Source organism: Lissotriton vulgaris, chromosome 2_1 (assembly GCF_964263255.1).
Source record: "Lissotriton vulgaris chromosome 2_1, aLisVul1.2, whole genome shotgun sequence".
Lineage (NCBI taxonomy): Eukaryota > Metazoa > Chordata > Amphibia > Caudata > Salamandridae > Lissotriton > Lissotriton vulgaris.
The window spans coordinates 1,662,676,697-1,662,689,346 of record NC_141687.1 but is presented as its reverse complement, the minus strand read 5'-3'; the positions used below and the strand labels follow the sequence as shown (position 1 = coordinate 1,662,689,346).

Genomic DNA, 12,650 nt, shown 5'->3' with positions numbered 1-12,650 from the left:
GGGTGTGTGCGGGTTTCACTCCGACCCAGGTGGTGTGGCAGAGAGGCTCCTGGGACTTGGAGTCCGCCTTGGTGATCCGGCGGGTCTCTACAAGCCCAGGAGAGCGGCACAGCGTCCCCAACCAGTCCTCGAACAGTCACAGCTCCAAAGGGGCGAAACCAGCAGGGATATGTCCGTGACAAACAAAGAGAACACACAATCAGCCCAGTGACCTCCACGCTGAGGCACCCGCAAAGCGGGTGCGGCGAGGTCTTTTAAGGAATCCTCCACAGGTGTGTGCGCGTCTCACTCTGACCCAGGTGGTGTGGCAGAGAGGCTCCTGGGACTTGGAGTCCGCCTTGGTGTTCCGGCAGGTCTCTACCATCCCAGGAGCGCGGCTCAGCGTCCCCAACCAGTCCTCGAACAGTCACAGAACATGAGTTTTATATGCCTGGGTAAAGTGACATTTCACATTTCACTCCCCAGATTGTGGTGCAGTGCTGCTCAAATTCGACTTTGATGCTAGGAGCACTGTGGACGGAGGATCTGCAATATTTCTACAGATTCAGAACCCCTGAAGTCTCTCTCCCCTAGTTGCACATGGGGTGGGGTTCCTGTAGATACAAGACAAGTACCTATAAAATATGTTTTTGTAAGTCCTGGTGCTGGAAAAATGGTCCAAGTCCTTTTTCCCATTGAAAATCCCCAGTGACATAGGTTAACATGGTAGGGAGTTATTAATTAATAACTCTTGATAGGAAAAGGCTAGAAATACCATTCAAATGTCATGTTGTTGAATTTCTCAAGTGTACATACAAGAAGTTACAAGACTTTCTTGTTTGTAAGTCGAAATTCAGCCCTCCAGCCTTCAGCCTTCCAGTGGTCTGCCCTGATTGGTCAGAGTTAAGTGGATTAGCCAGGCTGCATTGTGCCCCTGGGGTTGACCAGCTCTGCTGGGAGGGCAGAGGGCTGTTCCATAGGGATGCCAGGCCAGGGGGAGGAGTCGTAAACCAAGAGGAGAGCAGAGACCTGTGTCATTTACAGTTCTGAACTTACCACCTCAGTCAGATGGTAAGATTAGGGAAGGTATGAGCAGATGCAGGGGGAGAGTCTAAGTAAATTAGCTATCCTAGGGGTGTGTTTAGCCAGCTCTTACCTCCTTGCTGGAAAATCAGCAATAATGGATTTGAAAGATTTGATGCACTCTGGGAAAAAATAATGCCACACTCTACAGGATGTGGTCATGTCCTGGAGGAGTTACCCTGCCCCCATTGGTCAGAAGTGACCTCCTGCTTGACCCACAGAACATGGAATAAGTATCTGAGAGGGGCAGAGCCCTCCAGATCTGCTGCTTGAAACTTACTGAAGCAAGAAGTCTCTGTTGAGAAGGTTTGCTATGCAAAGATTACTAAGGCCTGACCTCTGAAGACTGCACCTTCTGAAACTACAGCCCTGTGGATTATCTTGCTGAAAAGAACTAAAGAGTGGACTCCCTGAAAGCTACAGGTTAAAAGAGCTCATCTGGAACATCACCAACTAAATCTACACCTTGGAGAATCATCAGTAGATTTGTAAGGGTTTTGTACCAGTGGATTGTGGGAACTGAAGTCCTTCACTTTCAAAGACCATCTTGGATCTTCCAGACCCTTGGAGTGAGTTTGAGACACTTTGTGACCCCTTGAGGAACTTCTGGAAGAAGTTCAAGAAGTTTGGAGAACTTTGGAAAAAAACTCCATAGGGGGACCGGACCGCCTCAACCTGGCCAGCCAGGCCGCCTGCCTTCAACCACGAGCCGGCCAAGCCATCCAGGTTCATCCCACTAAAAGCTCCATCGGTCCATCTTCCAGAGTTGGACAGGACTAGAATAAATCTGAAGCCGGCGAACCCTCACCGGATCCGGCTACATGAGGAGCATTGAGAGACCCCATGAGAAAAAGCTCCTGAAAAGTTTCTTGTAGAAAAGGTGACCGGGAGCAGCCGCGAACGCCAAGCCGCCTGCCTTCCATCTCGTATCAGCCTGGATTCCTGGGTTGTCCCGCTGAAGCAATCTTGAGAAATTTTCTAAGTCCGCTCCAGGGAAGTTGACCGGGACCTCGTCATAGGTCAAGCCGGCGAACCCTCACCGAATCCGGACTGGCTGGGAGCTTCGAGGGGCCTAGAGACGAAAAAGTGCAGAAAAGTTTCTAAGCCCGAAGGTATAAACTGAGACCGGGACCTGCCGTGAGCTGTAGCTGCTCAGTGCTCCATCGTGGTCGGCCTGAAACTTTTACTTTGACCCGGTTTATCGCGAGCAGGTATCAGAATATGGTGCTATAATCTTCTAAGTGCTATATTTTATTAAATCTTTGAAAAATCATATCTCAGGTTCCCTAAATTGTATTTCTGTCGTTTTGGTGTCATTTTAAAGATAAAAATATTTCCTACTTTTATAAAATGTTGTTGGGTTTTTATTATGTGCATTGTCTTTATTATTTACTGAAATTGTGTTTTTAAATGCTTTACATACCTGTCTTTGAAGTTAAGCCTGTCTGCTCGCAGCCACGTTACAAAGAGTTGGGCATAGGAATAATTTTCTAAGACCTATCCTGAGTCCTATCATATGTTAGTGGCCTTATTGCCAGTGGCAGACCTACATTTGCCCCTACCAATAACCCACTTTCCAACACTGGTTAGACTGGGCCATGGAGGTGAGCTGGATTCCTTGCACAGTAGTTTCCAGGTATGCTGGTTGTCTCTCGAAGTTCTTCAGCGCACCGTCCCCAGCTTAAAAAGTCACCTGTGCTGGGATGGTGGCGCACTTATACCCCCACATTGTCCCCTCCTGGCATGGGGCGGCTTCCTCCCATTGGGTGGGGTTCAAAACATCACCTGGCCACCTATTGGCCAGGTCTTTCTGCGCCACCTTTGGCGCATTCCCTGGGAGGGGTGTAATCCCCCTCTGTTGTTGGGTGCCCTGAAGCAGCCCAAACCAGTTTTTCCGGGTCCCGGCGGCCGTTATGGTTCCATCCCTTGAGGCCCCCAACGGGGGCAGCCTCTGCAAAATCCATGTGCTTTAAAGCTGATCCCACAGACCCGTGCTCCTGGGTGGTAAGTAACTAGCGGGAAATGAGTGCAAGAGGTTATGTTACTGCAATGAAATACACTATCATTACACAAACGTGTAAATAGTTGTGTTACAATAAACCCAGCCCATACATACGTTTTCCAGAATCTGCCCTTGAGAAGGATCTCAAGGTTTTTGATTACAACTGACTAGAAAGCAACAGTAAAGGATGCAGAACCACACAGCCCACTGGCATGCTTGGAATTCCCACGCTGGTTTCCCATTGCAGAATTCTCTTGGGAAGATTAAAATAGGCAACTTACTTTTTCTCCGTTTTGTCGGACTTGCGTGTTACATTATCATAACATTCTCAGCACAACTCCAGCAGCACCCCCAACAGCAGCACTGACGTAGGCCGCTCCAGTTGTTGCTCCTGAAACAAAATGGATTCTCCCATTAAAGAAGCACTAAAGGGCACTGGAGCAAGTGACGTGCATTGGTTGAAGAATTGACGTCATAGAAAGCGGAAATAATAACACAGTACCTATTTTTACAAGGTTCAGCCAAATCCAGGTGCCCTACTAGAACAAGCATTGGCAAAGCCAATAGGTTTCGCCTTTACAACCGGAGAAGCAATCTGTTAGCTTTGCCAATGTTTGTCTGTAAAGTATTGTGTAAAAAAATGTAAGAGAAAAAAACTTTTTTCAATACTGGAGAAAAAGCCAACACATTTTTATGGTATCTCAAATCTGGCCATTGAATTAAATTAAATGTTTCCAGTCTTTATACATGCAGTGGTTTATTTATCTAATACTTTTCACTCAAGAAAATCAGAACAGAATTTTATTAAGAACTAGCTTACCCGTCGCGCGTTGCTGCTCTTGTTGCTCTCCTTTTTCATTCGAGTGGGCTTGAGCAGTGCGTAATTGTTCGGTTTCCAATCTTGATTCTCGTTGCTCTCCTGTTTCATTCGAGCGGGCGTGAGCAGTACGTAATCTATCTGTTTCCAATCTTGATTCTCGTTGCTCGTTCGTTTGTGAAGAACGGGCTTGAGCAGTGCGTACTCGATCGGCTTACAATCTTGATTTTCGTTGCTCGCTCGTTTGAGAAGAACGTGCTTGACCAGTTTGTGTTCGAACAGCTTCTAATCTTGCTTCCCGTTGCTTGTCTGTTTCTGAAGCCTGTAATGCCTTTTTTCTTTTGTGCTTTAGATGTAGTTCGACAAATCGATTTCCGTTTGGGGGGGGGCATAACTGTCGACGATGCTCGCAAATTCGCTGTCAATTTCAGTATTAGAAGGATTATGAGGGCCCTTCTGGGTTGATTTGTAAACATTTTTTTTGCCAGAAACCTTTGCAGGACTGTACTCAACAACTTCCCAAAGTTTCATGGAGATCGGATGAATGGTGTAGTAATGCATAAAGTGTTGTTTTAATTCTGTTCATTTATTCGAGTGCTTGTGGATACACGGTATTTTTTGTTTTTCCGTCTGGTGCTTACACAAATAAATCAGAAGGTTTTCCGACGTGTGAGCTGGCCACATACAGTTGTCCATTTGAGAAGCACGGATTCTCCAAATCTAGTCCACACACTTGCAGCGATTGTCCTTGTGCTTTGTTGATGGTCATTACAAAAGCGAGTCGCACCGGAAACTGTAAACGTTCAGTATTGGAAAGATTATGAGGGCCCTAGGGGGGCCGGGGGGGCCAATATTTAACACTTTCTTTTTTTTTTTTGCCAGAAACCTTCGCAGGAGTGTACAACAACTTTTTAAAAAATGTTTTTTTCTTTTTTTTCTTTTTTGCCAGAAACTTTCGCGGGAGTGTACTCAACAACTTCCCAAAGTTTCATGCCGATCGGATGAATGGTGTAGTAATGCATAAAGGACAAATGGACATACTTTTGTTTTTATATATATAGATAGAGGAAGTGGGGGCGTGGCCAAGGGCGTTCAGAGATGGCCGCATAGAATGTGAGCTCCATCGCCCGAGTGCCCCACCGATTATCCTGTAGCCCATCCGACAGTCCTGTGAGCTGCCCCTTGTCCCCATGAGATCGCGGAACTCAACAGGCCTACTCCGGGGCTTGAGGCCCTCTGTACCGGGGATTTTCAGCCATCGGCAAGTGCGGGCCTGTACAGGGCCTTGAAGCCAGGGCCCACAGAGAGATAGCTGACCTGGCAGTGACTTTTCCCGGCCTGCCCCAGCAGCAAGATCACGTCCGCTGAGGCCGCCTACCCGCTGTTGCCCTGGTGGCCTGGATCGGGGATCTGAGCAGTGGCGGAGACGTGGATAGCGGCGAAGAGGTGTCGTAGATGAGAGAGCGGTGACGAAGGAGCGGCCGCCATTGCGACCCGGGAGGTACGGAGCGCTGGCCGCGACCTGGCAGTGACGCCTCCTGGCTCGCCCCAGCAGCGAGATTGCATCCGCTGAGGCTGTCTGCCCGCTGTCGCCCTGGTGGCCTGAGTCTGGGCTGTGAGCAGTGGCGGCGGCGGAGATAGCGGCAAAGAGGTGTTGCGGAGGGTAAAGAGCGGTGACGGAGGAGCGGCTGCCATTACGGCCGGGAGATACGGAGCGCTGGTTGCGGCCCTGAAAGCGGCAGACGGGCGCTTAATGAGACCCCGGGGGTTCCCCCCCTAGTGACTTTGGTGAAGAGTCGCGGGGCAATAGACGAACTTTTAGCCTCCATCGACATTACAGCCTGAAGCAGATGGAATGGTGCTACATGACCTGGTGAGGAGAGGGTGAGCCTGGGCCTTCTCACAGTGGTGCCTTGCAGTAAATACTGGGGGATCTACAGTGGTGGGCCTTGAGAGTGTGGCTGCACTTGTGGGACTTAGTTGACTGCTGTTGGCAGAGATTTGGGCTTCATACAAACCCAAAGTCACCTGGCTGGAGGCTGTGATAAGTGGAGGCCTGACGAAGGTGAATCGGCGGTGCCCCCTGTGGTGCCTAGCTCTCCTGCAAGAAGGAACACTGTCACCGTGTCCCTGGAGGGTGCGAGGGGTCACTCCCCGGGATGGTGACACGATAAGGGGTGTTGGAACTGTGATGCCCCGCATTGAGCTGGCTCATTGAGGACGGAGTTGCTGTTACCAAGCCCTATAGTTTCTCTATCCCCTCGGCGAGATCCTCCGGAGTGCAAGGCCTGACTGCCGGACCTAGGCTTGACGCGCTGCGCACGTGGGAGTGTACTGTGTCACCCCTGGCGGCCTGTCCCCGACTGAGTCCTGCCCTGGCCGGCATGATGGATCGTGGAAGGGGTGCTGGTGCCAAGGACTCAAAGACAGTCCAGACTAACAAACTGGATCATTACATGATCTCTAAGGAGACACAGTGGGGCAGGTTGTCTGAGGAAAGGGCGAGGGGGAACCCAGGTGAGGAGGAGCCTGAGCTCTGCCTGAAAGACGTAATGGATGCCATCACGGGGGTGAAAACCTCGTTGGAACACAAAATGGACTCCATGGCCATTGACATTAATCTTATTAGGGCTGATATGGGGTAACTCAATGAGAAGGTGAAGCAAATAGAAATAACAGCCACCAGCTTGGTGGAGGACGTCTCGCAATTACAAAAAGAGGTCTGGGAACTACAGGACTCACGCAACTCGGTTGAACTAAAACTGGATGATTACGAAGGCCGCCTCCGTCGTAACAACCTCCGCATCCTGGGAGTGCCGGAGAGATCAGAGGGGCAGGCTCCTGACCTGTTTGTTGAAGATCTCATTCTCAAGCACCTAAGGGCCTCAATAAGTTTTTCGTGATAGAAAGGGCACACAGGGTCCCGGGCAGCCGTCCCAGACCGGGCGCTCCCCCGCGGCCTATGCTGGCCCGAGTCCTCAACTACCGAGATAGAGATGTAATCCTCCAAAATTCGAGAGACAACGCCCCACTCAGGTATGAGAACGCAGCTGTCTCCTTTTTCCCAGACTTCACGCAGAGAGTGCAAACTCAGAGGAGATCCTTTTTGTCGGTGAAGCGAGATCTAAGGGAAAGGGGCTTGAAATACTCTATGCTGTTCCCGGCCCGTTTCAGAGTCGAGGTGGAGGGCCAGGCGTGGTTCTTTGATCAGCCGGAGGCGGTGGCGGAGTGGCTCGAATATCGAGGAATCCCAACCCCGGCGGACCATGGTGATGGTTATACGCCGGTCAGTCAGCCATCCTGAGTCTGAGGCCTGTTGAACACTTGATTTGCCCACATGGAGAACTGGGGAGGTCGGGGATGATGGGCAACTTGCGCTTGGATAAAGGGGTCGCATGGTGTTTTATAGATTGCTATTTTTCAACTTATAAGGACTAACTATTTCATTGGTCTGGGGCACAGGCCGGAGCTCGGGACCTGCTACCCCCTAAGTTTTCTTCTTTCTTTGAATCTTTCTGGGGCGACAGGCACTCTGCGTTTTTCGATGGGCAGTTTAGAGCCCAGAGGGCAGGGCATCGGTGTGGGGGGGGTGTTGGGGAGGGTTGTTTGGTTCACCTGTTGGGTGGTTTGTTTGTTGCATCGGCACAGTACATTTGTCTGGCAGTGGATATGCGGAGGTTTATAAATTGTTCCATGTAGACGATGGGGGGTAGGGAAGTGAGGGTTTTAAGTTGGAACGTAAACGGGTTGGGAGACGAAATCAAGTGGAGTGTGGTGTTTCAGTATCTTAAAAGACAGGCGCCGGACGTGGTCCTGCTTCAAGAGACACATCTAGTTGGAAATGTGTGCAAAGCTCTGCACAGAATGGGGTACAAATTGGTCGCATATTCAGGTTTCACATCGTGTTCCAGGGGGATGGGCATTTTGATTCGCAAAGCGTTTCCATTGGCAGTCACTTCCACGTGGGAAGATGAGAGAGGCAGATATACTGGAGTAACGGGCATGTGGGAAGTGCGACACATAACATTCTTATCGATCTATATTCCTCCAGGGCTACAAGGTACGACATTTGCTGACTTGGGGGCGGTCCTACTCACGGTCCCTGAGTGGCTTATATTCCTGGGAGGCGACTTTAATGCAGTCTTCTCCGGTATGAGTGACAGACATCCCCCACGGGAAACGGGGCGGGCGACACGATGGCTACCGGAATTCATGGAGGCAATGGGCCTGGTTGATAGTTAAGATTGCTTCACCCGGATCAGAAGCAGTATACATTTCACTCGGGGACCCACAACAGCCTTTCGCGACTGGACTACTGTCTAGCCCCCGCCGCATAGGCGTCCTACATAACAGAAGCCACACACTTGGCCAGAGGCATCTCAGATCACTCTCAGCTGTGGGTCAACATAGTCATAACTCCGGGCACTGCAGGGAGGGTGGCCCCCATCAATCCTTGGTATCTGCGTAATCCCAAAATTCGAAAAGACCTTCTTGCATAGCTAGACGAATACTTCACAAACAATGTGGGGTCGGTATCCTTCTCCCGGTCCTTGTGGGAGGCCTTCAAAACTGTTATCAGGGGACAGGCTCTGTCCTTGATAGCGGGCTCTAAAAGGGAGAAACAGAGGGAGGTAGTGGAGCTGGAGACTGAAATTAGTAGGTTGGAGGGTGAGTTGGAGCCGGGGGTAATGCAGGCAAAACTTCACCTGTTGAGCCTAAAACAACATGACTACAAGGAACTGGTCACTGACAGGGCTAAGTCTCGTAGTAGGGAACAGTAGAGCAGGCTCTATGACCTAGGGGGTAAGGCTGGAAAGCTTATCGCATGGCTGTACAAGAAAGAATGGGCCAGCCGTCTTGTCCCAGAGCTCCTAAAGAGGGAAGGGCTATCACTTACCGAACCACAGGACATAGTAGATAAGTTTGCGGACCATTTTCGGATGGTTTACAAATCCGTATCCCCTCACTCAGAAACTGATTCCCATGTGCTACTCCGAGAAATACAGCTCCCATATCTTTCCCCTGAAGACCGGGACTATATGGATAGCCCACTAGCAGCAGACAAGATTGCACAAGCAAACCGTTCAATAAATTCTGGTAAGGCACTAGGCCCCAACGGGCTTCCTATCGAACTCTACAAACTCAAACCGGATAAGCTGGCACCATATCTGAGAGCAATGTTTGTGAAATCTAGAGATGAAGGAGTATTGCCCAGGGAACAGAGAGTGGCTACTGTGGTCATTATTCATAAGGAGGGCAAAACTAAAATGGACTGCGCATCGTACAGACCTATCTCTCTTTTAAATGCTGAACCGAAGATCCTGGCCAAGCTCCTTGCAAGCAGATTAGTGAAAGTGATCAGCAGTCTGATACACCCCGATCAATCGGGCTTTATGCCTCATAGGAGTACGGCCCTAAACTTTCGTAGACTGCATGGAGTAATAGACAGAGTCCACACTCTGCGGGAGCCTGCCATAATCGCATCGCTCGACACAACAATGCCCTTCGACACAATTGAATGGCCCTATTTGTGGGCAGTCTTGGCAATATTTGGATTCGGTCCCCAATTCATCGGTGGGTGCGTCTGTTATACTCGGAACCACTCGCCCAAGTAGTGGTAAACAACAGAGTCTCAACTCCATTCTTGCTTGGTCGGGGCACCTTTCAGGGTTGCACGCTGTCCCCCCTTCTCTTTTCTCTGGCCCTGGAGCCTTTCGCCGCCCGGATACGTTGGGAACCATTGATTAGGGGCATGAGGTGGTCCCCCGGATGGAAGGATCGTATATCTTTATATGCGGATGACATTTTGCTTTACCAGACCGCTCCCCGTAAGTCCCTTATTGTGCTCTTCGATGTCCTGGCCTCCTTTGGGAAATATTCGGGACTCCCAATCAATTGGGAGAAATCCTTGCTGTTTGTATTGAGCGGAGATCCCCTGTCCCTCCGCAAAACTGTCCTACACATGTCAACACAGAAGGGTTCAAATATTTGGGAGTCTTTGTATCTTTGGATCCCTTGATTAGATCTGCCCGGAATCTCCTCCCCCTCTGCAGAGGCTTAAGAGTGACATTGCCAACTGGAGGAGGCTTCCTCTTTCGTTGATGGGTAAGGCAGCCCTCTGTAAAATGATCAACTTGAATAAACAGATGACCTGATCTCGATTTTGTGATGCTGTTATTTATTTAAACAGACTTAGTGCCTAAATATGTTACTTCTTTAGGCACAATTTTCATCTTTTTTTTTAAAACACATTTGATTAGCAAAAATTTAATTTTCAACATTCAATATGTTCGAGTTTTGACATAACACAACATTCAAATTATGCAAAACAATCCTCAGGGCTGGACTGTGTACCTGTTTACGGACGGAACTAGAAAACAGAGCTCAAGACACTATCAGTGAACACGGGTAGAGATAGGATGAATTACAAAAGTAAAGAGGTACATAGTCCAGCCCTGAAGATAAACCTGTTACATCAATTTCGGGTTTAGAAACGCATCTGCTCCCTCTATGAATTGAGACATGGTTGTTATCACTCACAAAGGATTGAACTGAGAAGTGTGCATCCTAGCGGTGTACATTTGAAACAAAAGTATACTTCCCAGAAGGCATTGTGAGCCTAGTCCTAGTACATCTTGATAGAATCTATAGAGAGGACTATTCTGTTTGAAAAAAACTGGTGTACTGTTTAAATAAAATGATACATATTTTTCATTTGGATTGTTATTGTGGGCATGTGCTGGGACGTGATCAACGCTGGGGGCATGTGGTACGTTCCGCCTTTCATGCCATGTCTCATATTGTGTGCTAATCCCACCCTGCTCCCTTTAAATACCCCTGCAGCCCATAATCATAACCCACCCTTACTCCTTAAAATTCCCCAACACCCTTAAACGCTAACCCATCTTAACCCTATAAATATACCCTGTACCCCAAAATCCAAACCTATCCCTAAACCCTAACAATACCCCTGTACCCCAAAACCCAAACCTACCCCTGAACCCTAAAAATACCCCTGTACCCCAAAACCCAAACCTAGCCCTGAACCCTAAAAATACCACTGTACCCCAAAACCCAAACCTAACCCTGCACCCTAAAATACCCCTGTACCCCAAAACCCAAACCTAACCCTGCACCCTAAAATACCCCTGTACCCCAAAACCCAAACCTAGCCCTGAACCCTATAAATACCCCTGTACCTCAAAACCCAAACCTACCCCTGAACCCTAAAAATACCCCTGTACCCCAAACCCCAAACCTAGCCCTGAACCCTAAAAATACCACTGTACCCCAAAACTCAAACTTACCCCTGAACCCTAAAATACCCCTGTACCCCAAAACCCAAACCTAACCCTGAACCCTTAAAATACCCATGTACCCCAAAACCCAAACCTACCCCTGAACCCTAAAAATACCACTGTACCCCAAAACTCAAACCTAGCCCTGAAGCCTAAAAATAACCCTGTACCTCAAAACCCAAACCTACCCCTGAACCCTAAAAATGCCCCTGTACCCTAAAACCCAAACCTAGCCCTGAACCCTAAAAATACCACTGTACCCCAAAACTCAAACTTAGCCCTGAAGCCTAAAAATAACCCTGTACCTCAAAACCCAACCCTACCCCTGAACCCTAAAATGCCCCTGTACCCTAAAACCCAAACCTAGCCCTGAACCCTAAAAATACCCCGTACCCCAAAACCCACACCTAGCCCTGAACCCTTAAAATACCCCTGTACCCCAAAACCCAAACCTACCCCTGAATCCTAAAAATACCCTAAAACCCAAACCTAGCCTTGAACCCTAAAAATACCCCTGTACCCCAAAACCCATACCTATCCCTAAACCCTAAAACTACCCCTGTACCCCATAACCCAAAACTATATCTGAACCCTTAAAATACCCAAACACCCCAAACATATACCTCAGTACCCCAAAACATATACACCTATACCCATACCTACCTTATCCAAACATTTAAAAAAAACATGCTTTCACCATTCATGCATTTACAACGAATTTCGTTGTAAATGTATGCGTGGTAAAAGCATATAAAATGTAATGCCATGCGTTATAATGGCATTGCGGAGTCATGGTACTTTCGTAATGAAAGTATGCAGAGTGATGGTATGCGGAAAGAAAGTTGTGGAATAATGGGTGTTTACCCTCCCCCAGTTAGTACATTGGTGGCACGGCGGCCCACATCTCCAGCAACATACTCATATTTTTTCACCACCCATTTGAAAAATGCACAAGTCTCTCTCATTGATGGCCAGCACCGACATACACTTTTAGACACACCTACCGGCACAAGTTTTAGAATTGCGAACTTTAGAGGTGGGGAGCTACGTTCGAATCTCTGCATCAGCTCAACATCCTGTGATTCCAGGCAAATCGCTTTGTCTCCCCGTGCCTACCACAAATGGATGTGTTCTTCTGTAATGTAAATTGTGCTGATGCCATGTTGTCGAGTTTGCGCTATATAATATTGCAAGGAAAAATAAAGTAGGGAAACTCGAGTTCACACACTACTGAACGCGCACTCTTAAGTGCATCAGCAGTGCACTGTGAATCGGAGCGTTTCACAGGCCTGTCACAGATAAGAAATGCTATCAAAACGAAATCATACAAAACAATATACTACTGGCTGGCAGCAATTCATACCTGGACAACGTCAGGACGGGCTGCTAGTAGGACTATAAAGAAGGTGTGCACCGGAGGAGAAGCACACACAAGATAAGGAAGGCAAGACTTTCAATAAGAAACATGTAT

At 48.5% G+C, this 12,650-nt stretch overlaps 1 protein-coding gene across 2 annotated transcripts in view; it reads right to left on the bottom strand.

Annotated features, from left to right (window-relative positions):
* LOC147733034 (interferon alpha-inducible protein 27-like protein 1) overlaps positions 1-12,650 on the bottom strand; it is a 53,341-nt gene that overhangs the window by 25,978 nt on the left and 14,713 nt on the right. For both annotated transcript variants that reach the window (XM_086958903.1, XM_086958902.1), the window contains exon 4: positions 3,346-3,455. In XM_086958903.1, coding sequence (XP_086815029.1) covers positions 3,382-3,455 — 74 coding nt within the window. In that variant the 3' untranslated portion in view covers positions 3,346-3,381. The remainder of the gene's footprint in view (positions 1-3,345; positions 3,456-12,650) is intronic.